The sequence below is a fragment of the Epinephelus moara genome, chromosome 18, assembly GCF_006386435.1.
Source record: "Epinephelus moara isolate mb chromosome 18, YSFRI_EMoa_1.0, whole genome shotgun sequence".
NCBI lineage: Eukaryota > Metazoa > Chordata > Actinopteri > Perciformes > Serranidae > Epinephelus > Epinephelus moara.
The window spans coordinates 27,405,602-27,429,987 of NC_065523.1; the positions used below are offsets into that span (position 1 = coordinate 27,405,602).

The following is a 24,386-nucleotide window of genomic DNA, read 5'->3' on the forward strand; positions in this document are numbered from 1 at the left end:
AAGGTAAGTTACGGTAAGGTAACTTTATTAGTACCCGAGGGTAGATTTGGTTTGTAGTAAGGTTAGGTGAGTCGGCTGCTTTCACACAGACAACACTTAATATACAAAAAACATATTAGTATCACAAAAAAAAAAGTAAAAAACATCATGGCAGATACAAAAAGAATAAATCGAATAAAAATAAAAAGCCTGTACAGTCAATAAATTAAAGTTTAGTCCATAAAAGATTACTATGTTTGGTTTAACATTCTAATGGCCATGGGCACAAAGCTGTCCCTATATCCATGGAGCAGCTCCAGTCTTTATTCTTGATGGCATCACAAGTTTGAGACGTCGGGTTTCTGGCCTTAGGAGAGTAGCTCAAGTTCCAAGCCATGGGAATGACATATTAAAATAATTAATTTGAGTAGTGTTTCCCTTTAAGCTATATTTTTTTTCCTGCATTCATTCATTTTATTCTGTATTTATTGTTTCTTTTTTTCTGATTTTATTTTATTTATTTTTTTATTTCTTTAACCATTTCTGCATATTCTGTTCCTAGATTTGTCCCCGAAATATACAAATTCCCTTATTTATTTAATTCTACTGTTTGATTTGTGTCTGACTATGATGGAGGATGCCACTCAATTGTGATAAATAGTGAAAATTAAGTTAACATAAGAAATAAGAGTTATAAAAGTTGTTTATTTGAGCAAAATCCAAGTGATGTAATCAAACATCCCCTGCGCCATAATGCATTCCAATAACCAGACCTGCAAAAAGAGCTTTGTAAGTGTTTTGTCCACCTGCAATCACACACATGGCAGTAGACAAATTTAAAACACCACTTCCTGTCTGAATGTTTTACTTTGAAAGGTCTCACCAGCTGTTTGCACAGGTGGACAACTGACCTGGGTGTGTTTACAATCATAAGTATTCACTGCCCCCCAGTGGCCAGAGGGAAGAACCGCAACATCTGCAGTCACTCTTTCCTCCCTGTTGCCACTGGGTGTGCACATCTGCGAGCAAGAGAACAAGACAGCCAGAAGAAGGGTTGCACACAGTCAGCTATACTTTAAAGGTTGAGCTCTGTATGCAGGCCTGAAAGCGTGCACACATAGATAATACAGAAACACATATAGCCTACTAATGAAAGCTGTTGGGCAAAAATATCATTAATAGTTATTGGCTGTAAATGAAATTTGTCAGCACTGTCTATTATTTCCTGCTTCTCAAGCCTTTACATGATCATTATCATATGATATTACCAATAAGAGACAACGAAAAAGGCATGTATGTATGAATTTTAGACAATTATATTTCTATTTCTTATCAAAGTTAACAGATGTGTATAAAAGGGGATTCATAAAAAACAAATCATGCAAGTCATGTTAGAACTAATAGAATATAGGAAAATAAGATACCTAATAAAAGATTAATTTCAGAGAAATGTGTAAGAGTACGTTATGTCACCTGCACAGTGTTGGTTTGTATGCCACAGGCAGAGATGGGCAAAAATACATCAAAATGTATTTTGATACAAAATACAAAATACCCCTCAAATAAATGTATCAAAATAAAATACAAAATACTGGCGCCAGAAAATGTATCAAAATAAAATACATGTATTTTGTATTTTCAAATACAGAAAATACCCAAGTTTAAAAAAACAGATAAAAATATATTTTTTTAAAAATAAGTAAAAAAAAATATTGTTACATCCAATATTATAAGAATGTGTAGCCTATTATTTTTTGTTTTTTGATTCGTGGAGAAAGTATTTTGAGTATTTTAAATACAAAATTACTCCACTCAAAAGTATTTTGTTACAAATTACATTTGCTTTTTATCGACCTTATCAAATACAAATTACAAAATACTCAAATGTAATTGAAATACGTATTTTAAATACAAGTAATAGAAATACTGTCCATCCCTGGCCACAGGACATACTATAATTTAGGTGACAATATCCTAAACACGTTTGTTTATTTATTTATTTAATTATAATTTCAACTTAGGCTATGTTTAGATGAGGAAACACTTTCGAAAGCTTTAACTTTTCAGTCACAACTTGGGCGAAGAACTCCTCTACATGATTGACTACGTCCCCCACAATGCATTGCGCTTTCAACATGGCGTCTCACATACCCGCTTGACTTCTGTCAACAAGACCAAAACGCAACTAACGGTAAACAGGCCAGTGTAGCGAGGTTGACGGACACTATCACAGTCAGGAGGATGAAACTGTTGCTCGCAGTTTTAAAACGAATCCATAAACCGGATATTTACGTCATTAACCGCCGCTGTCTGAGCTCCGGCGCCAGCAGCGGCCTGTCACCTCTCCGGGATGAGCCTCTCATCGTCGGGTCAAGCCCCGAGCTCGTGCAGAGACTCGGCTCACAGGTGGAGGTGAGGACGGGCTTCATCACCGAGGAGGAGGAGGGAGCTTTTATGCGAGAGCTGGAGCTAGGCCTGAAGAAGAAGCGATATGAATACGACCACTGGGACGATGTGAGTATGTGGTTAATAGTTCATAGCAGTTTATTAAGGAACTAGGGACTGGAAAATAAAAAGGTAAAATACACTAGGACAGGCATGACATACAAGAATGTAAGTTACAGTGTAGTTAAAATCAGTTAAAGTACTTGAATAATAAAAGTGCAGTGTAAATACTGAATAAATATTTGATTAATAACAGGCAGCAGCAAACAGAAAAAGTCTTCAACCTTGATTTAAAAGAAGTGAAAGATGATGCAGACCTGCAAGTTTCTTGGAATTTGTTTCAGATATGTGGTGCATATAGACTTGACTCTGAGCACACAAAGCAGACCTGTCTCAGAAGACCTGACAGATCTGGGTGAGTCATACCAAAGCAGAGGGTCAGCAATTTAGTGCTTTGTAAACCAGCAGTAGAATTTTGAAGTAAATTCTCTGACAGACAGGAAGTCAGTGCAAGGACCTCAGAACTGGAGTGATGTGATCTACCGTCTTGGTCTTAGTAAGGACTTGAGGAGCAGCATTCTGAAATAGCTGCAGCTGACTGATAATATGGAGACCCTTTAAGACCCCATTACAGGGGTACAGGTGACTACACCAAGAGTTCTGGCTTGGTCTGTGGGTTTTAACATTGCCAACTGAAGCTGAGCACTGACTTTTGTTTGGTTCGTTGTTTAGTTGAAGTAAATTGCGGCACATCCAGTTGTTGTAGCATTCCTATGGTCTATGACAGTCCAGAAATATTAGTAAACTTGAATAACTCTTCAAATTCCAAAAACTAGAGTGCTGAAACTAAGTGGCATTGTTAGGCCTGGATGATTAAGGCTTCAGCCCAGAGTGCTAAAGCCCGAACATATTTTCAATTCTTGATTTTGGGTGGTGTTTCCCTTTAAAGGACCACTTTGCAGCCTTATGGCTACATTATAACCTTCTCTTACACCTATCAGTAGTATATATCAATCATATAGGAAGGCATTTTATGGCCTAATCTTACACCTGTTGATGCGAGAAAATAAATGTACTTTCCTGTTTCAAGATGTAACGTAGTTTTTGCTTAGTTTTAATGCAAGCTTGTTAATAGCAATAACAGTTAGTCACAAATGACATGTCACAAAATTAGAAATTAAGCAGCAATTTAACACATGCATGCCATAGACTATTAAATCCAAATTGAAGCACATCTACACAATGTCTTTACTGGCTCCAGGTGACATAAAGTACAACCACAGGCATCAGTTTACTAACACAAGACTTAATTCATGCTGTGTCGACTTTTCCTCCTTCAGGCCATTCACGGGTACCGAGAGACGGAGCGTGTGAGGTGGGGGGCAGCATGTGAGGAGGTCCTGAATCGGGTCCGATCTGTAGCGTTTCCCGCGGGTAGTTCACTCCTCGGGCCTGTGCACGTTCTAGACCTGGACAAGAATGGCTACATCAAGCCTCACGTTGACAGTGTCAAGGTAGGCTGCTCTTGTTTTAATTCTCTGCATTAAGACAAAGACAATCACAAATGTTAGTTTCTAACATGGGACAACATCCTCAGCTCTGTAACCACTGAAACAACCCTTGGTGTGGGCTGTGCTGTTATCAACAGCTGTGCTCTGACTGTCGTCCTCTCTGTCTCTTTAAGTTCTGCGGCAGCACCATTGCTGGGTTGAGTCTCCTGTCAGACAGTATTATGCGCCTAGTGAAGGAGGATGCCACCAACGAGTGGCTGGACCTGCTGCTGCCCCGACTCTCCCTCTACATACTGAGGTTCAGTATATGCTGCACAAATCTCATCATGGAGTGTGCTGTAGTTGTATCATACTTCACACAGTGCAGTGATATGTTTCATCCTGTACAGGGACGACGCCAGATACAGTTTCACCCATGAGATCCTGAAAGACGAGGAGTCAGTCTTCAACGGACAGAGAGTGCCTCGGCTGCGTCGCATCTCTGTCATCTGTCGGAACCTTCCAGGCTAGCTACCACTTCCACTCAGCTTTAATATGAACAGAACTTGAATCTAGAGGATTGTTTCAATGATCTCTGTTAAGATATTAAAACAGGACTGTGGAACTTTTGTCTGGCAGTGAGAGTGATTACACAAAGATTGTCGACATGTGCATTTGAAGTATGCCTGCAGGTGAGCTCACTGCATCTCTTTTTTTGGTTTTAACTTAGTTTCTTTTTTATCTGGAGCATCCACTTCAGAAGCCTACGGAGCCATGATCGAGCCTAAGGAACAACTTGTATTTACTCTGACTAAAAGTCGGAGGTGTGTGAGGTTTTGCAAAATATGAGTAAGGGCGAGCGTTTTTAAAGCAAGCGACATGTTAGTCTGCTTGCTGATGCACGGAGCAGGTTGGTTACATTATGATTGGGAAAAGCAGAAACAGCTTGTTTGGCAAGGGATTGAATCTAAGGGATGTTTTATTATGTGTAAAAAGTCCCACACAACAGCTTTGAAGCAGACGTCCTTAAAGGTATTCTATGCAGGATTGTTTGCAAACACGCTCGCCAACCCCAGATTCATTCTCGTTTTGCATTTCGTATCACTATATTTGTGTTTTTTGGCGTTGTGTCTGCCTGCTGCTTATGATCTGGCACCAGGTCGACACCTCGTTATAAAGTCCCACCCTCACCTGAGAGCTGTGGGGGTACATGTCCATAAATGTCTCAATTTTATGCATGTAGAGGAAATGGCTGAGCTGAAGATGATTGATGTATGTTTAAGTTGCAGAAATGTTAGAATCAATTTAGGGCGACAGCATTGATGAATGAACATTAAAATGGTAAAAAAAAAGTGACCGTTATTAATTTTCATATGAAGCATGTGGCTTCAGACCTGCATGTTTCCTACCCCTGTTATAGTGGATCATAAGTGATGACTGAGAGGATATCTTTAATGTTTTTTTGGTTTGTATATTGTTATTATATACAACTATGATGAAGTGTCCGGGATATTTATTGCAGTTGCGACGCTGGGAAATATTGATGTGGTTGTCAGGTCACACCTGTCACAGACAAGAGTACTAAAAGTGCTCTGAAATAAACCTGAATACTGACTTTGACATGTATCACAGTGTTTATGTTTTCAGAATGAGCACATTACTATCAAAGTTTGTTCACTGGAGCATCTTTAAAGTTTTGTAATGGCTGATTGAAATAAGCAGCAGGTCCCTACACAACTGTCCACAACAACTATGCCGTCTTGACTGTAGTTTGATCATAATTTTAGGAACCACCCACTGACACAAATGATGCCAGCTTTAAATTGAATTGTGTTTTTATATATGACCATCACTTTGGTGTGTTGTTTTACTTCTGTATAGTACAGAGACTCTTGAGAATAATGTCCAAATAAAAAAAGTGAACTTGAATTCCTTCGTCCTGTTCTTTTTAATTTTTTCTCTCTGCTCCCAGTGTGCTCAGATACATATCTCTATCACTTATTATTATTTTAACTTATTTTATTCCAACTTTTTAAAAGTACTTAATGAACATGAGTCAACTGAAATCCACACATATATGTTTTTACATTTACAAAGTTAAGTCCAAACTACATTGTGACCAGTAGATGGTAGCAGCTCATCTCCATGAATCAAAAGGCAGAAGCATGTTGTAGGAGGAGTCTCACATGACCTCACACACCTATACCCCATCCATCAAGCCGAAGTGAAGAGAGAACAAGCTGAAAACAAAACATAGTATACAAATGATTGATGCACTTGTTAAACAAGACCGCCTACAGGCAGGCAAACACTCTCTGGTGATGTCCACACTCACTTCAGCGCTCCAACACACCGGTAAGGACTTTTATATTACCTGTATTTCCTCTGCTGAGAGTCTGAATTTGTGTTGATATTATTTCTAAGTTTGTGTAATAACCTTTTCACCTGCTTTTATTTTAGCACCTGTATTTATGCTGATCAGATTTATGCATCTGTAGTAATGCATTTGAATCATGAAACCAATTCTGTGCTTGATTCTCACTAGAAGAGCCAGCACAGATATAGAAGATGGGGTCTGAGATTAAAGTGGGGCCGATGCGTGTCCTGGTGACCGGTGGATCTGGGTTAGTGGGCAAAGCCATTGAGCATGTGGTGCAGGAGGAAGGTGGGAAACTGGAGGGAGAAGAGTGGATCTTCCTCTCTTCCAAGGATGCTGACCTTGTGTAAGCTGCTTCAATCGTACTTTTCTGTTCAAATATGCCTACAAACAAATGTGTATAAATGTGATTTTTAAACACTTTAAGAGATGCTGGGCAGACCAGGGCTGTGTTTGAGAAGTACCGTCCCACTCATGTCATCCACCTGGCTGCGAAAGTCGGAGGACTGTATCTACACATGAGGGAGAACCTGCACTTTTTGGTGAGATAATAAATGAGTCACCACATGTTTAAGGGGGATATCTGCATTGTCTTTAAGCTGCAACAGCCGGTCAGTAACTGTCCGACACCTTCACAGAGGGACAACATCAAAATCAATGATAACGTGCTACAAACAGCCCACGAGATGGGCGTCACCAAGGTCGTGTCTTGCCTGTCCAGTTGTATTTTCCCTGACAATACCACATACCCCATCAATGAGACCATGGTAAGATTGTTTTTTAAACCTTTATTTATTCAGTGTATGTCCTTTGAATTCCTTAGCAACACACTGCCTATATAACGTTGTTTCAAGCTTAAGCTCAGGGATATTTGTGGGGTTATTAGAATAGTTTTTAAAAAGTGAAATTGTCTTATAAATACACAAATAATACCACAAATATTAGGGCAATCCCAAACCTCAAACTCTGACTGAGGGTACAATGTTGCTACAGAGCCATGAGATTAGCCTGCTTTATCTTTCCTGTCATGCCCCACTCTTGTAGATACACAACGGACCGCCTCATGACTCCAACTTCGGATACTCGCATGCTAAAAGGATGATTGATGTTCAGAACAGGTGAGCAGGTGTGCAGTGCAAACAGGGGTGTGGTGTAGACACATGGGTGAATCTGACATGCATTCATGCTCAACAAAGGGCTGAGGGGGCAGCACCTGTATAGGCAGGTAGTTTCTATTTTACCTTTTGTGGCTTTTATTTAACTTGTGCCTGTGACTTTAGGCCTGAATACAGCCCATAACTTGCTCTCAATGCCACCAAGCCAAATGGGCTCTAGGAGGGGTCGAATTTCTTGTTAAAAATGCCATGAAGACAAACTAGCTACTAATATGTACATAAATACCTGCAGAAAGTGTCCATCTTTGTCACTGTATGTCTGATTACTCTGCGTGTGTGTGTGTGTGTGTTGACAGGGCATACTTTCAGCAGCATGGTCGCCGTTACACAGCGGTCATCCCGACCAATGTGTTTGGACCCTATGACAACTTCAGCATAGAAAATGGTCACGTGCTGTCGGCACTCATTAACAAGACATACAAGGCCAAAAGTGATTATCCCAGATACACCCATCCTTTTTAATACACACATATACAGACACAGACAGTAACTCAGTAATAGAGTCTATTTTCTTGTGTCTCTCTCACAGAGGAAGGGACTCCGGTGAATGTGTGTGGCTCCGGAGCTCCTAGGAGACAGTTTATCTACTCTCTGGTATGTGTATCAATATATATGATGCCCTGTACAGGTGTAGTACATGCTTATGTAAAAAATTAATTGTCTACTGTATCTTTTTTGGCCTGATTGTATTTAGAATAACATCCAATTGTCTGTTTACTCTCAGGATTTAGGTCGTCTCATCATTTGGGTCCTGAGAGAATATGAAGAAACTGACCCCATTATCCTCTCTGGTGAGTTCAGTGATGCACTCACCCTTAGTGAGCTTTATAATGTGCTTCTGCATGTCTTTTTGACTGTGTAAAATATCAAAGAAAATGGGGGAAGTTATTGCCTCAACACACAGAGGTGTGAGACACAGTCACTGTACGTGCAGGTCATTCATTCACCTGTTACTGTGGATGTCTTGTCAGTGGGTGAAGAGGATGAAATCTCAATCAAAGAGGCCGAGGACATGATTGCAGACTCTCTGGACTTCAAAGGCAAAATACACGTATCCTTTCAATGTTCCCCAATGATCCTACATCCTGTTCCCATAGACCAAGATGTTTTTGTGAGCCTGGGATACACAGCACATGCTGCAGTTAACTGTTAAAGGGACAGTTCACCCCAAAATCAAAAATACATGTTTTTTTTCCTCTTACCTGTAGTGCTACTTATCAGTCTAGATTGTTTTGGTGTGAGTTGCAGAGTGTTGGAGAGATATCAGCCATAGAGACGTCTGCCTTCTCTTTAATATAATGGAACTAGATGGCACTCAGCCGGTGGTGCTCAAAGTGCCAAAAAATATATCTGAAAAGCTCAACAGCAGTGTCTCTTTCCAGAAATCATGATCCTATTACTCAGAATAATCAGTTTCATGTAGGAACTATTTTCTTTTTACCCAACTACAAATCATATCACTGTGCAGAAGGAATCATGCATCTACTCATGGATGAGAGGCTCGTGCTCATGACAGATAATAGCATCCTCCTCGACTGAGCTGTAATGCGAGTTAGCTCAATGTGGCTAGCTGTGAGCTAGCAGTAGATGCACGCTTCCTTCTGCTCTGTGATATGGTTGGTGGGTGTCACAACAAGGTCTGTGGATTATCTAAAGTAACCGGGTCACGATTTGTGGAGACCGACATTGCCGTTGCGTTTTTTTAAATGTATTTTTTGGCGCTTTTAGCACTACAGCCAAGTGCCATCTAGTTCTATTATATTTGTGAGAAGGCAGACATCTCTATGGTCAAAACACACAGTTACAATCTGCTCTTCCCTTGACCCTGAACATCAGTTTGACACCACCCTGTCAGACGGCCAGATGAAAAAGACAGCCAGCAATGCCAAGCTAAGGCGCTACCTCCCTGACTTCACCTTTACACCCCTTAAAGAAGGTAAGAGTTCACCATGCTGTGCGTCTTAACCCTCATCCTACCAACTTGTTTCATGATAAATAAAAACAGAGCTGCTGTTGCTTTAGTACTTGTCAATTTTAACGTGCCGTAATCTCAACTGCAGGGTAGAAAATTTAAAGTTTCCTATAAAATACTCAATTGTAGTAGGTAGTGCTGCGTACATGAGAGCACAGAGGCAGCTTCTGCCCTGACACATGATACATCTGTGCTTCTCGACATACAAATGAGAGCTTTGAATGAATATTTGCATGCTCCCCAGCCTGGTGAAGGTGACTTGTTTTTGGTTTTTCTGTCCTTCTAGCTATAAAGCTGACCTGTGACTGGTTCGTGGCCAACTACGACAATGCCCGGACATGAAGTGACCGAACACTGGGCTACAATTTAACACTATTATTTAGGTCTGGCGTCAAGCATGTTATCACTGTGAAATACTGGTTTATACAATCAATATTCTCTAGCGAACTGGAGCCGTCTTGTCTTTTAATTTCTAAGGAATTTCACATTAAGGTATTTTTAGAGGGTCATATGAGCTACACGTGTCATCAACATTAAATGAAACTTAAAATACATCATCATTTAAAATGATCTAGAAAGGGTTAGGGAACCATGACCTAATAATCAAATAATAACAGAAACAATGGTAATGCCTCACTCCCTCATATGTAAATATCTCAAAAAACAAAGCACAAACAGCTGTTAACTGAACTCCACCCCTTCAAGTTTCCACAATTCTACACACAAATGGATGTTCTGTATACTGCAGGCTTTAGATCCATTCTCTAGTGCAAATAAAATAAGGAACTAGGAAGTTTCTTTGCACATATAGGAGATGAATTTTTTGTTGCAATTTACTTCATCTTTGCAGATTACTGATTAAGATTAAAAGCATCTTTCTTAAAGGCTTTCTCTGTGCTAAATTTCCATGCAGTAGTGTTTGTATAATCATTATAAAAACAGAAAAAACAGCCTGTTTTATGAGAGCAAGTGACAAACACTGACTGGTCTCTATTTTCTCTTCAAGACTGCTTTTTTTTGTCAACTGCAGTTGAGCTAGTTTGGAATATCGTCATGCCAATATAAAATTTCTATCATATGACAGTTTGTTCCCGTGTTGTGTGAGATACATTGTTTAGTTTTGTTTTTGCATTGTTTGTTTGGTTCTGTTTTTGTGCTGGAGTGATGTTGTATGTTTGTGTATTGGTTGTGTTGTATGTAATCACCACCTGCATACTGTATACTGAGCTCCACTTCTACATGCAAATAAGTGAGAAAGAAAGGGTGAATAATTAAGAAAAAACAGGAGAAGAAAAAGTCCCCACTTGGGTTGGTGGTTGGGTTAATTAAAAACAAACAAACAAAAAACCAAAAAAAAACAACAACAACAAAAAAAAACAGTATATGAGGGGTGGGGTACAAAAAGTAAAGCCTTACACAGCAGCGGATTTTACATTTTATTGGAAAAAGTTCTACATAAGAAAAACAAGTTAAAGACTTTTTTTCACTGAATTCTAAGTTAAACTGTTCACACATAGAGAAACTTACATCCTGCAATCATAGAGACTGAGATGTTTTCACTCAACATTAACAAAGTTTCTATAATGTGAGAGGTATGAAAAACAAATCCACAATGCTTAACAAAATACTTTTTGATAAATGCCACCTTTGTTTCAGCTTCTGATCCTAAACTTCTCTTCCAGGGGATCATGGTTCTGACTGTAGTGGTTCATTTCAGCCTTTCCCTCTCTTCTTCATGTTCTCCGCCCCTGCCCCTCCTCACCTCTCTTCCATCAGTTATTCAGTGAGGTAAAAGTGCATTTTGTCGTTTACGTTCTTGCGCTCCGGATTGAGGCGCTTCAGGATCTGCGCCAGCACGTTGACAGTCTGCTCGCTGCTCAAACCTGTGCGCTTGGTCTGGAACTTCTTCAGCAGGTCCTTGGTGGTCATCGGTTTACGGATCAGGTAGCGCCGGACCGCCTCCTCTGTTAGCTGCACATCACTGTGAAGTAGAAGAATATACAGCAGAATGTTTTTACCCTGTTCAGAAAGACTCACTCACAGAATAATTAAATAACGTAACATTTCTTAGAGGCATCAAGGAAGACTGGGAACAAAGTACCTTGAGCTCGGAGTGGATTTGCCCGATGCCGGTTGAGGTGTACTCTTCCCAGACGGAGCAGGACTCTGACTGCTGGGCTCCAACTTCAGACGTTTGGCCGCTGGCGAGTCGGTGCTCGGACCCTGAGTCTGTCTCTTACCTGCAGGGAAGATAGATTTAGATGCAATAACAAAAATAGCACCTCAAATTTCCCTGTTGATGGCTACTTTCGCAAGCTTCACAAAATTCCCTTAATATGTCATGTGTCTCATTTAATCAATCAATTAAATGGTGTATGACCAAACACCTTGCTCTAGCTTGCTGGCAGCAGCACGGAGTGTATTGGAGGTGGAGGCAGAGTCTATGGATGGTGTCCCGGGGCGACTGCCTGTCCTGGAGCTGCCTGCGGAGCCACGTCCTCCACGTTTAGGAGGCGTGCGCTTTTTCTGAGAGAGGGAAAGAAAAAGAGACATTTGATGAAAACAAAAAGAATAACACGACGAAAAATACAAATATAGAATTATGAAAACATTCACCACCAGATTAGTAAGAGCTCTGCTGGTGTACAGAAACATCCATGTACACACACACACACACTAATCACCATGAATAGAGCAGAGGCCGTCTCTCCCTCGATGTCACTGTCGTCTGAGCTTTCCGACTCGCCGCTGCTGTCTGTGACACACAGAACCAAACGACCCAACATAATTTCATTTGTCTTTATGCATCAAGCAGGAAGAAGTATCCTTCAACACTGCTTGTTTCTTACGACCTTATTAAAGTATGAATGCTGTCAAACCCTCATCTGTTTCTATGTCTATACCTTTTTTCTTCTTCTTTTCCATTTGGACCGGGGTTTTCTTTCCCTCCTCTTCTTCTTCCTCCTCTTTTGTTTCCTCTTCATTCTGTTTTTCCTCCTCACTCTCTTCCTCGCTTTCAGATGCTTCATCGATCCCTATAAAGGACAAACAACTAATTAAGTCAACAACGCTGAAATGCACTGACATTTGCTGACAATTTGAAAGCTGAATTTCATCAGGTGAGAATTCTCATTACACAGACATGCAAGACATCCCTAGCAGCCAAACTTTTAGGCCCAGTGATGCTCTGTGTTGTATTTCTGTGTGTATTTAACATGCATAAAATCATCAGTGTCTTTTTCTTTATCAGTGATGTTCAACCGCAGACAGTCTGACCTTTAGGGAGGTCCTCTCCTTTGCTGGGCTTTCCCTTTTCTGGTTCTTCATCTGAGCTGTTTTTGGAAAACAGAATTACATACCAGTAAAAAGAAGAAACACAACCAACAAGAATATACAGAGTGTCCATAATGAGGGAGTCTTAGATCTGACCTGCTTTCATCTGACATGTAATCCACCTCTAGACCCTCGTAGTCACCGTCATCGCTGTCCTCCAAGGCCTCTTTGTCATTGCTCTTTCTCTTCTTCTTCTTTCCTTTCCCTTTCCCCGTCTCTTTCTTCATCTTCGTCTTGCTCTCACCATCTGTACAATGAAGAGGGAGTTAGGAAAAAGAACATCACATAGCGACAGAAAGAAGGATAATGTGGATAGGTATGGCAGAATAAAAGAACACTGCACGCTAAAAATAATTTTAAGTTTAAGTGGCAGTTTCCTGTTTCTTTCTCCTTACCGTCCCCCATACTGCTGTCACTGTCATCGCTGCTCATCTCCAGGTCGTCCTCCAGGTCGTGAATGCGCAGGTCCCCTCCTCTCCCACCCCCTTTCTTTTTCTTCTTCCCCGACTTCTCGTTCTCATCTTCATCCTCCTCGCCACGCTCCTGCTCCCGCAGACGTCTCTGAAGCATGATGCTGAAATGATTCACCACCTTGTTCCTCCTGTAACATGAGGGGAATATTAAGTGTTTGACACACCTGCACCAGCTGAGTGAACGACTATTTTTCCTTCACTACAGACAACCACTCGTCCTCTCTCTCTCTCACCGGCCCCACTCCTCCTCGGCCTCCTCAGCAGTGAGAGTTCGGTGCTTGGCCTGCGGTGTAAAGTTGTACCAGCCGTTCACGGGGAAAGCCTCAAAAGCTCCATCGGGACACTGTGTAAAGATGTAGTAGGACGCATTTTCTGTAACACCGCCTTTCTTCAGACCTTTGAACCTGTATACAGACAGAGGGAGGGAATAGCTGTAACAGTAACTGTCCTCCTATCAGGCCTGCATACACTCTCATGGAGATAATTTGACAAAAAAATCTCTCAATATTTCTGCAGGTTGTTAAACAGATATGTTGCTGAAAATGAGAGAGAGTGAATCAGTCGCATCTTTCTCCCCACCTCTTGCCGGCCTTGCCATTGACCTTGAGAATCCAGGGCTGGTCCTCCACTTTGAACTCACGTGTCACGATACCAAACTTCTTCCGCCGCGCTTCTTCACGCTGCTTTTTGCCAAACTCACTGCCAGCTGCGCCTTCCACCGCCTCCTCCTCCCCATATATCCGCCGAGCACTCATGTCTCTTTCCATACGAGCCTGGGAGGGGAGAGGGGAAGTTATTCATTTCAGACATCAGATTTTTGTTTTCTTTGCTGGTCATTTCTCTCTCAGTACTGACTCAAAATATCTGTCATGCGTATACACACTGACATGGAGCCCACCTGTGTCCAGGTTGAACAGCTGACTCGGTCCCCTGCATTGAAAGCCATGATGTTGTACTTCTTGCTGGTGTTTCTACAGGACAGACAAACAGAGATGCAAACCAAACCTTATTAACTTTACCTGCTTATTCCTACTGACAGTCACAGAAATAGAGACTAATTTAATGCAAATAAACACCTACAATACAAACAATTCATCATGCATGTCAGTCCATGTTACTCACTTTGGGACTCGCACAATGTATTCTGTGGCTGAGGAACTGCTGCTCCCCTGCAAGATAAAAAGATTCAGAGGAAGTACTTTGTCTCAGCACTTTGTTTTATTCCATCTGCAATATAATTTGAATGACATGCAATACCAACAGCCCATGTCATCTTTATGGATGACACTAAAATGCTGTCTATGTGTTGCTGAGAATACAGCCAGTACTTACCAGTGACGTCATGATTGGTCGTCTCTGTGGATCTATCAACACATCAACAGTTGCTTCAGGTTAGTCGGGTACACTATCAAGAGAGAAGATCTGTATTAATCAAAAGCTTGACCAGGTTAAATGTAAATAAAAAGCAAAGTGGCCTTAACGCTAATTAATCACTATGTTGTTAGCAAGTGGGGGTTTGTCCAAGTCAGCTTCCCGTAGAGTGTTGATGTAGCTAAAGCTGTGTGTTTGTCGCGTTAGCCTACACTGACGAATTAAAATTAACCCCTGCCAACAGTACAACAGTCAGTAAACGCAGCATAAAGCTTGATAACATCTTACATCGAGTGGTATTGTCTACAGCTCACGTTAGCATCTGATGCTAACATAAACAGCAGCAACACGCTTAGCAAGCCGCGCAGTTTATGGCTAATGCTAACAGTTGCCAGGATACTGCAGCTTCAAACTCACGTGGCGTTTATGTGAAATGAAGCGCAGGTAAGTAGAAGTTGTGCACCCAAACAGAAACCGAGAGTTTTAAGACTTTAAACAGAAAAGAGCTGCATCTGATTTACCGGTTGCACCGTGCTTGTTCCGTCTGTATAAACGTTCGACAGGAAACGTAGAGTGAGAATATTAGTTCCTAGGAGCCCGCTGCTCAGGGGGGCAATGAGCATGCCCATTTATGTACTTATTAAATGTAAATATGCTTCCTTTATGACGCCGAAAGTCTTTGTTGCCTTTTTTGCTCTTCATATCGCCTGGTGAAGGGCCATACTGCTTCAGGTCAACAATAAACCAATTAAAGTAAGGTTTGGTTGCCATTAAAACAACTCCTTATTAACAGTTATCACCAATACTGATGTTACTGCTGTTGTTGTTTGTAATAATCACACTGATACTAAGTTATTTGTATTTAAATCAATATCAGTTCAGTCTATGTTAACACATTGATTTAATTATAGCGCTGCAGTTCCTGAAAGTGACCACTAGAGGGTAGTGGACACTCATGAGTCACAGGTCAGCGTCAACCCCACCTAGCGCCAAGATAACAAAATGAAATAAATAAATAAATAAATAAATAAATAAATAAGTAAATAAATAATAATACTACTAATAATGATAATGATAATAATAATACAATTTTATTAAAACACACAACTCAGTCATCCACTTTATTTTATTCGACACTTTGCCATTTTTATTCACTTTATTCATCTTGATGTAGCAATTTTATTTTCATTTTATCTTTTATTTACCGATTTTTAAAAAAAAGAAAAAAATTCTCTTTTATCTCATTCTATTTAATGTCTTTCTGTCAGGTGCTGCTGTGATACTTGAATTTCCCCTCTGGGGATCAATAACGTATATCTTATCTTATCTTATCTTATCTTATCTTATCTTATCTTATCTTATCTTATCCAATCTGATCCCACATGTGATTTACTAGAAGTCAAGAAATACCTGATAATAGCTTTGCATCAATATGAGCAGTTTGAAATATTATAACAATAAATATTTCCACACATTTACTTTTTAATATGTTTTTTTGTAATGTCCTGCGACATGTGATATCATTTTACTTGTCATTTAATTCATTAGTCTATTCTGAATATAATTTACATAGTTACATAGTGATAGCCAGCAGTGATCATCTCTAAATAAGGTGTTCTCAAGAAATGATGTTTTTAAGTATGTCTGAAGTAAACGAGCAGCCCAGCAAGATGTTAACACAATACCTAGCTGCTGCCTTAAAACCTTTCTTTCTCCATTTGTTTTTACAGGGATTTGTTAGTTATTTACATACAGCCGACTGTAGGTGCACTGCCATGTTACAGTTTTACAAGACAAATTGACATGACACGTGAGGCATGCACACTTTCTCTCCTAAGGTGTTTCACCTGTTGTGAACTATACGACACATTTATAAATGTTCAGCACACACAAACTGTATTTACAACCACTGAGAAATGGTGACTCTGTCAGCAGCAAAGGAGCAGTATAGAGACTTTTCCATTTGATTTTTATGCCTCAACCTACATTGACTTGTATCAGAATATCAAAAAAGAATACGACCATGTGTCTCATTTAACTTTTTGTGGTTATGATTTGGCTTGACAAAAATCAATTCAAGGTAACAAAAAACAGTTGTCATGATTTTTGTGGGGAATTCATTAGTATCATAAAAAAAATCTATTTAAAAATGGAATGAGCATTTTGCTTTCTATTTATAGACATTAATACATCGATGTGTTCTGTTAATAAGCTAAAATAACATGAACATTATTCCCACATAAAGTAAATAATTGGAATTCAAAACAAAAAGGAAAAGAAAATACCACACAAAAGACAGTAGAAAGTATGGAATTCTGAAGCTAAAACATTTTTATCATGCTTATAGCCTGCAGGTAATGTGTTGGTTTAAAGGAATAGTTAATGTACACAGTGGCTGATCTGAAATTCTGGACTATAACTGAAAGGATATGATGACATGTGCGCTTGTTTTCTCAATCTCTTCACATGCTCAGTAGCCCGTCTTTCTGTTGAAACTTTAACTAACTGCTAAGTATGTGCCTTTACTCAATCTAAAATGTGTTCTTAATACCTTTTTAGCATGGATGGCTCACTAAATCGGCCTACCGGACGTAAGTCCAGGAGCCCAAAGTGTCAGGAGGCCCCTCTGGCTCTCACCTGCAAAATGTCACTCAAAGAGACACTAACCAGAAAGACTCATAACATCCACAAACATAAAGCAACGGAAACAAGGCACAAAACACTAGAAAAAGACGCCAAACGACTACAAAGAGATGCAAAAAAGCTGCAAAGAGCCAAAAGGACACTCATGACGCCTACAGAAAAGGGCAAAACATCCCCAAGGAGACACTAAATGACAACAAGGAGATGCAAAATGGCCAAAAATGGACACACAAAAAATGCAAAAACAACCCCAAAAAGAGGCTAAACAACTATGAAGTCTGTGTCTTGCTCCTGTGTAGGAGGGTGCTGGAGCCTTCTGCGTGCCTGTGCCCCTGGACCCAGTGTCTCATAATCTGCACATGCATTTTAGCACATTTGGAATATTGTTTGGGGTGATGATCCTCTTGCTACTAAGCAGATGGTGAATTTTTAATACATTGCAGTATGCCTCTCACAGCTCTGTTCCCTCCTCACGTCTTAATGTGAGCCGTGTTACACTTAAGTCTCTCCTTCACGCGTACATGAATTTGCATTGATTTTTGCATTGGTGCCAAACCTTGTGAAAACAGTTTTTGGGTGCTGTGCAAATGTCCAAAATGTGCGTCCACGTACCTTACACAGTGGTGAGTGATGGTTTGTGGAGTCTGACGTGTCATGATGAAGTGCTGTGCCTTTTCACTCCTCCTGGGTGAGTTAATTCATCTTTTATGTAGTTGATGATGTGTGAATTATTACATTATATTAAACTAGAGAATACGTAGAGTGTAGTCTTAGCATAACCTGCTAAGACTGTACAATAATTTTTGTAATTATCTGTATCTAGATTCAGATCTGCCTTCAGAGTGACAGACAGTTAGGATACATGTAGTTTTTTCCTCAATCAAATACAGGATTATATTTTGTTTTGCTGAATATGAACCACAAAATGCAGAATTTACAGTTTGTTGTAAAAAAACGCTTTTACATACCATTTAATAACACATCTTGTCAATATTATCAGCACCAGTTAGCATGAGTTAATTTCTGTGACAGTCTTGCGTATAGATTTCATGCAATTTTCCATTTAATCATTTTTTAGATCATGTAAGGACTTTAGCATTAAAAAAAGCTCTGCTTTGTCTCTTTGCTTTGTAGGTTCCCTCTTCACCCTTGGCCGTTGTGTTTTTCCTCCTGGTATGAATGATGTTTACCTGTAAACATTAGATACAGATTCTGGTTCTAGTTGAAAAAACAAGTCATTTTTGTTACGTTTTGCTGGTCCTCGCAGGTTCCTGTGATGGATACACGAACATAACTGATGCATGGCGCAACTTCGCATTCAAATCGTCTTCCTTTCCCGGCTTCCCGAAGAATGATGGACATTTTGTTGGGAAGTGGTGGCGCTTCACAGGGATTGGAGGAGACAGAGTTACTTCACAATGCCATTCAGGCCCCCTTGCTGGTTCTCACTACTCCATTCGTGTTTCATTTTCATATCCAACAACTGAATCTGAAACTCCAACAACAGGGACTGCATATGGTGATGTTGCAGGGTGTAATACTTATTCTATTTCACTCAGCGTGGCCCTCTGTCCTGGAGGATTCTACATTCACAAACCAGCAAGTCACCCATACCCCTATTTGGTTTATGCAACCTGTAAGTAATGACCCATCACTGTCATCCTTTGCATTATATTTTAATGTAGACATGTAGACATGTCCTTCAAACTACAGCTAAGGAGACCAATACTTTTATCTTTTTACCACGAATACTATTTGTGTTTGTGTACGTGTGTGTGTGTGTGTGTTTAGATCATCATACGTGTGAACCAGACTCCTGTGGACCACTTGCTGAATGCTCGAGTACTGGAGGCTGCACATGTGTCTCTGGGTATGAAATCCCCCCAGATCACCTACCCACTCCAGATTCATATGGTTGTGTTGGTAAGTAAGGACATGTATTCCATCTGAACCATGGGAAATAACAACAGCATTTATAATGACTGTATAATTTTCTTTATTTTATTTTATTTTATTTTGCACACTTTCAGTCTACATATTCCTGCCTTTGAAGGTCCAGTGTGTAGGATATAGGGGCCGATAAAATCTGGAAAGTCTAGGAGAGCCGCAAGATTTAAACCATCTTATTCCCATTCAAGTTAGCAGAGGGCTAAACCCGAATTTATCTGCTCGGTCACCATAAGTCTCTAGTGCGCTTGCTCTATGGGTCCCATGATGCAGAAGATCTAGGTGATTTCATACCACAGAAATCAAGATTTTTTTAAAGCGTCATGTGCCACTGAGCAACTTTCAGGGGAACGCATGGGGCCACACATCCAACGTTGCATCCAGTTCTCCTTATACATCTTATGCTACATATGGAGCGAGTCCTCTCCCACAGTGTCCGCCATGTTGTTCTACAGTAGCTCAGAACAGACAAATCAAACACTAGCTCTAGATAGGTGCCATTTGCATTTTCGTGTCAGCCACTGTAGTGTTCTTGCATGCTTGGCACACAGGAGAAGTTTTAGGTCCTGTTTATACGACAATGATTTAAACTGAAAACGGTAACTTTAGTCGTGTTTTGGCTGATTGTTTACACAACAGCGGCGTTTTGGGTGCCTTGGAAACAGCACCGTCTCTGTTGTCATGTAAACTTACCGCTTTTCACACATGCACATTACGGTTCCAGTCACTAGGCATGTGCGAGAAAGTCTACCATCACAACAACAATGGCGGACTCCCGAGCTCTGTTTGTCCTGCTCACCCAATTGAATTTATCAACGCTTCTCCAGCAAAGTGTAGATTTCCTGTAGCAACTCCACCTCATCGTCCTTCAAGACAAACGTTCATGCAGTTGCCATTTTGTTTGTTTATACATCACCGCTCTGTAAAAGGAAGCAGGCGCGTGTTGTTTTCATTAAAAAGTCACTCCGCCAACTACTGGCCTGGCATGTAAACTACAACGTTTTTGGTCATTTTTGCGGATCCGTGTGCACATGTGAAAAACATTGTCGTCTGAACGCGGAACTTTTTTCAAAACGAAAATGAGAAATGATTCCGTTTTCACCTGATCGTTTTTGTGTAAACATGACCTCAGTTCTGCAATTTCAACACTGGGTGCCATTAAATCATACACACTAGACCTTTAACTCCTGTCTTTAACATCTCTTGTCAGACATCGATGAGTGCCAGAAAAATGCAGAAATTTGTGGTCCTGACTCCAAATGTAACAACACCATTGGATCACACTTCTGTACCTGTCTGGATGGATTCAATGCAACAGATCCAGCATTACCACCTGGAGGCTCCAACCCATGCATAGGTACCATTTTTAAAGAATATGCTGTCTCACTGTCAATCCTGAGCTGCAATGACCTTTCCTTTTCCTTTGTAGATATTGACGAGTGTCTTGAAAATGTCTGTGGAGATGATGGGACTTGTCACAACAATCCAGGAAGTTATAAGTGTGAATGCCATGACGGCTACCACGTTGTGCCTGAAGCAACTCCTGTTTGCCAAGGTCTGTTTACAGTCATGTTACAAATCACTGCATGATCAAGACTAGCTGTATCTCAAGTTCTTTATGACCGCTATTACCAGATGTAATTCTAAATATTATGCTGCCAAAAAGTTTGTCAAAACTCTAATATCATCTATAAAACAAGTAAATAGCAAGTTGTTTCAGGCATTGCTTGGATGCTACGCAAAAAAAACTATCACCAGGTAACTGGAATACAAATATAAACTATTAAGGCAGTTGTTTTTGGACCCAAACGCAGACACTGGCACCGCAGGTAGTTGCACAAAGTAAGAAGATTTATTGGATTTACTGGAGAGGGCAATAAATCAGGCAGGCAGATGAGCTGGGTGGGCGCGTGGAGAAATGAGCAGCAGCGGTGTTTGTAAGTGGCTGGTTGTGGAGATGTCGGCACAGGAGAAGAGATGTTAGATTAAGACGCACAAGGGAAAAACACTGAAATCTCTCAATAACACACAGTATACTGAGCGGCCGCAAGTGCACCACATAGCTGGCAGAACAATCTGGCACTGCATGCCTGGAGAGCTGGCGTCTTAAGCTGGGGGTGGATGAGGCCATTGCACGCAGCTGTTGAGGTCCAACAGGTGCCTGATGACGGTGCCGCGCCCACAACACACACACAGGGGAGGAGGAGACACAGGGGAAACAGGGAGAACTACAGTTGGACTAAAATTTCCTTTTCACATTTATTCTTGTATTTTTAAAACCATCATGCCACCTGCATTAACTGTACCTTTCTCAGATATCGACGAGTGTTTCAACTCCACCGTCTGTGGGCCTGACTCTGACTGCACCAACACACCTGGAGCACACACCTGTGCATGTCAACTGGGGTACGCGCCAACTCTACCAGACCAGGAGCCCAGCGAAGAAAACATCTGTATTGGTATTTAAATTGATTATTTTTCCGGTTCCAGATGATTTCAGCATCTAGGATCAGATGGAAAACTGCTACTCAGCTGCAACTCTTTCATTTGTGTGTCATGTGTTTGGCAGATGTTGATGAGTGTGTCGAAAATGCCGCCATCTGTGGTCCTGATGCTAACTGCACAAACTCAATCGGCTCTTACATCTGCACCTGCTTCCCTGGTTATCGGCTGAACAACCCAAACGTGATAGCCAGCGTTGCTAACCCATGCACAGGTGTGTGCACATGTTCACTATTAGTGCGACTATCATGTGTTTTACTATAATGTGTGTGTCTTAACTGTGCCTCTGTCTCTACAGATATAGACGAGTGCAGTGAGACACCTGGTATATGTGGTAAACAAACAGTGTGCACTAATGAACTGGGGACCTTCTATTGTTCTTGTCCTGATGGATTCTTCCCTTCAACTGGAATCCTGTGGATATTAGGGGTCTCGTTTTGTCAAAGTGAGCTTGGGATGCAATTTGTTACAGTGTCTACAGCACAGTGCCATATCCTGATGTGTTCAGTGACTGTGCTCTTTTCTTCTACATTGACTCATCAGGTCTTCAGGACATTTTAGACGAGATTCAACCCCCAGAGGTAAATATCACCAGCAAATAGGCACCGTTAAGGAAAGAACAAACGTGTGGTTTTGCTTAGGTTTTGCTGCTTCATCTTGTGAACTGATCCAAGTTACCCACTAAAGAAGTTCGTTAGCCTGACACCTGTTACTTGTTAATAGTGGTACCTTTGTGTTTTCCCCATTTAGTATGTAACAGTGATTTTAGAAGGGTATACAGCAGGGGCGATTGCTCTGAGATAACAAGGGAGGCTGAACTTCCCCTAAAATTTCATAGAAGAAATGGTCAAATATGCACTATTGACTTCACATTAAAATAAGAATTTACATTCCATTAAACGTGCGCTAGGATGTGTTTAACATCATGATTTTATCACCAGTTTTCAAACACGACCTCCCTGTCATACATTCTCGTGTCAGCACGGTGGACGCAGAGCCTCCAAGCATTCCTATGAGACAGCGCTGGATAAATGCGACAAATTTGTCACTTCCAGGGAGGCTCAGCTTCCCTGGGACCTAATGGAGCGGTAGGCGGGAAAGGACGCTCGGTGTATGCATGATGATTGGAGTAATTGTCTAAAAGGCTGAACCCCTTAGTGATTGACAGCGCTTCGCATTTCGAGCTCAGTCCTAAGCAGATATTTGCGAGTGGAGTCTTCTGACAGAGTGCCGTCCGGAGTTCCTTATTTCCATAAGCTATGTAGGTCAATTTCACCGTTTGTAAATCCATCTGAAAATCGTTGAGGTGTGTTTTGCTGTGGTTCTATGGCATGAGTGTGGTTGAAAAACGGCTTCAATTAAATGTTCCTTTGATAAGTTACTGCCTCTCTACAATATGACACATTTTATGATGTAAACTTTAAGTGAGCTTCCCCTGTTTGAAAGACCAGCAGCCGCCACTGGTATACAGCTAGCCTGTGCCACATACAGAATGTGAAAATGTTGCGATATTCCATGCTGCACAAACATTACTATCTTTTGCCAAAACAGGCCAAAGTTTAAATACTATACACTGCAAACTGCATCTAAGCATACAACATTAAAGTTGAAGCTATGTTTGTGTATTTGCTGCAGGGACAGACAAAAGAAAGAGCTTTCCTTGGCAACATGGACCAACAACTGAAAGACAATGAAGGCATGATCTTACCAGTACCAGTGAGTAGAACACAAAGAGTGATGCGCACTCTCCTACAAAGCTTAAATTGATTTAATTCCAGATCATTCGCTGCAATAATGATCCACACAGAAGGTTATTTTAGCAGTCCTAAAATCCGACATTTAGAATATCACTATTTATTTGACTCTTAAATGAATACAGTCTATGTAGAATGTGGTCAAAATAGCTGAAAAGGGGACTATCGCTGAACAGTCTTTCAATTTTAATTGGATTTCTAAAAAGACAGATCACCTCAAAATCAAAAATACATATTTTTACGTTTACCTGTGGTGCTATTTATCAATCTTGAATGTTTTTTTGGCAGTAATCGAATGTTGGAGCTGTCCAGATGTCTGCCTTCTCTCAAATCTAATAGAACCAGATGGCACTCGCCTTGTGGTGCTCAAAGCGCCAAAAAATTACATTTGAAAAACTCAACAGCAATGTCTCTTTCCAGAAATCATGATGCGGTTACTCAAGATAATCCACAGACCTTGTCATCAGCAGTTACACCCATCCATCCATTTTTAGAGAGATGTATGTCTCAAGAGAAGGCAGACAACGATAACTGATACTTCCAACACTCTGCGACTCACACCAGAACAATTTAGATTGAAAGAAAGAACTGCACGCAATAGGAAAAATATTTATTTTTTATTTTGAACTGTCCCTTTAAAATGAGGAATTCTATACTAAGTACTAAGTTACAGTAATATTTCAACGTGTGCAGAGGTAATTCTACATAAACTGGAAATTGATTAAAATTCAGTTTAAGTCTGATGCACATTGTGTGTGAGTGACTCACCTGCAGTTACATAATTCTCTACCTTGCTCTCTTTCTTGTGCTTTCTCTACAGACAGTGACCAACAGCTTCTCAGCATCTATGGTACCTGCTGTTCCATAAATACCTGATGTCACTTTAACTGTGCAGTCTTCAGTGCTTTAATCATCAGGCAGGTCA

At 40.6% G+C, this 24,386-nt stretch overlaps 4 protein-coding genes across 6 annotated transcripts in view; 3 read left to right on the forward strand and 1 right to left on the reverse strand.

The window, feature by feature from the left end:
* Positions 1-2,104: 2,104 nt before the first annotated feature.
* On the forward strand, positions 2,105-5,843 carry alkbh7 (alkB homolog 7). The gene is made up of 4 exons (XM_050068734.1): positions 2,105-2,493; positions 3,765-3,938; positions 4,109-4,233; positions 4,325-5,843. Exons 1-4 carry the CDS (start codon positions 2,221-2,223, stop codon positions 4,443-4,445), a joined length of 693 nt encoding a protein of 230 aa, XP_049924691.1. The 5' UTR covers positions 2,105-2,220; the 3' UTR covers positions 4,446-5,843.
* A 297-nt stretch (positions 5,844-6,140) lies between these two features.
* On the forward strand, positions 6,141-10,645 carry LOC126405428 (GDP-L-fucose synthase-like). 2 transcript variants are annotated; one of them, XM_050069158.1, is made up of 11 exons: positions 6,141-6,269; positions 6,460-6,637; positions 6,719-6,833; positions 6,930-7,058; positions 7,336-7,409; positions 7,763-7,896; positions 7,996-8,060; positions 8,191-8,257; positions 8,438-8,517; positions 9,303-9,402; positions 9,725-10,644. In XM_050069158.1, exons 2-11 carry the CDS (start codon positions 6,483-6,485, stop codon positions 9,778-9,780), a joined length of 975 nt encoding a protein of 324 aa, XP_049925115.1. In that variant the 5' UTR covers positions 6,141-6,269; positions 6,460-6,482; the 3' UTR covers positions 9,781-10,644. The 2 variants fall into 2 exon arrangements, with proteins under 2 accessions (XP_049925115.1, XP_049925116.1); XM_050069159.1 differs by having other exon boundaries at positions 6,225-6,269; positions 6,463-6,637; positions 9,725-10,645.
* Positions 10,646-10,862: 217 nt separating this feature from the next.
* On the reverse strand, positions 10,863-15,199 carry gtf2f1 (general transcription factor IIF, polypeptide 1). 2 transcript variants are annotated; one of them, XM_050069946.1, is made up of 14 exons: positions 15,137-15,199; positions 14,577-14,649; positions 14,367-14,413; positions 14,143-14,215; positions 13,824-14,017; positions 13,478-13,648; positions 13,167-13,372; positions 12,868-13,018; positions 12,715-12,770; positions 12,342-12,473; positions 12,123-12,193; positions 11,826-11,964; positions 11,540-11,678; positions 10,863-11,419 (listed from the first exon to the last, which is right to left on the reverse strand). In XM_050069946.1, exons 2-14 carry the CDS (start codon positions 14,586-14,588, stop codon positions 11,215-11,217), a joined length of 1,596 nt encoding a protein of 531 aa, XP_049925903.1. In that variant the 5' UTR covers positions 14,589-14,649; positions 15,137-15,199; the 3' UTR covers positions 10,863-11,214. The 2 variants fall into 2 exon arrangements, with proteins under 2 accessions (XP_049925903.1, XP_049925904.1); XM_050069947.1 differs by having other exon boundaries at positions 15,033-15,170.
* Positions 15,200-17,175: 1,976 nt separating this feature from the next.
* LOC126406159 (uncharacterized) overlaps positions 17,176-24,386 on the forward strand; it is a 33,596-nt gene continuing 26,385 nt past the window's right edge. Inside the window, exons 1-10 of the mRNA XM_050070337.1 lie at positions 17,176-17,206; positions 18,790-18,894; positions 19,050-19,181; positions 20,416-20,562; positions 20,635-20,760; positions 21,521-21,664; positions 21,775-21,921; positions 22,006-22,041; positions 22,251-22,288; positions 24,282-24,311. Coding sequence (XP_049926294.1) covers positions 17,176-17,206; positions 18,790-18,894; positions 19,050-19,181; positions 20,416-20,562; positions 20,635-20,760; positions 21,521-21,664; positions 21,775-21,921; positions 22,006-22,041; positions 22,251-22,288; positions 24,282-24,311 — 936 coding nt within the window. The remainder of the gene's footprint in view (positions 17,207-18,789; positions 18,895-19,049; positions 19,182-20,415; positions 20,563-20,634; positions 20,761-21,520; positions 21,665-21,774; positions 21,922-22,005; positions 22,042-22,250; positions 22,289-24,281; positions 24,312-24,386) is intronic.

Coding starts and splice junctions, on each gene's coding strand:
- alkbh7 (XM_050068734.1), top strand. CDS start 2,221: ATGAAACTGTTGCTCGCAGTTTTAAAACGAATCCATAAACCGGATATT. Junction 3,939..4,108: donor CTCACGTTGACAGTGTCAAG/GTAGGCTGCTCT, acceptor TGTCTCTTTAAG/TTCTGCGGCAGCACCATTGC. Junction 4,234..4,324: donor CTCTCCCTCTACATACTGAG/GTTCAGTATATG, acceptor CATCCTGTACAG/GGACGACGCCAGATACAGTT.
- LOC126405428 (XM_050069158.1), top strand. CDS start 6,483: ATGGGGTCTGAGATTAAAGTGGGGCCGATGCGTGTCCTGGTGACCGGT. Junction 6,638..6,718: donor TCCAAGGATGCTGACCTTGT/GTAAGCTGCTTC, acceptor AAACACTTTAAG/AGATGCTGGGCAGACCAGGG. Junction 8,518..9,302: donor ACTTCAAAGGCAAAATACAC/GTATCCTTTCAA, acceptor CCTGAACATCAG/TTTGACACCACCCTGTCAGA.
- gtf2f1 (XM_050069946.1), bottom strand. Junction 13,649..13,823: donor AATGGCAAGGCCGGCAAGAG/GTGGGGAGAAAG, acceptor GTCTGTATACAG/GTTCAAAGGTCTGAAGAAAG. Junction 12,474..12,714: donor AGGAGAGGACCTCCCTAAAG/GTCAGACTGTCT, acceptor TGTCCTTTATAG/GGATCGATGAAGCATCTGAA.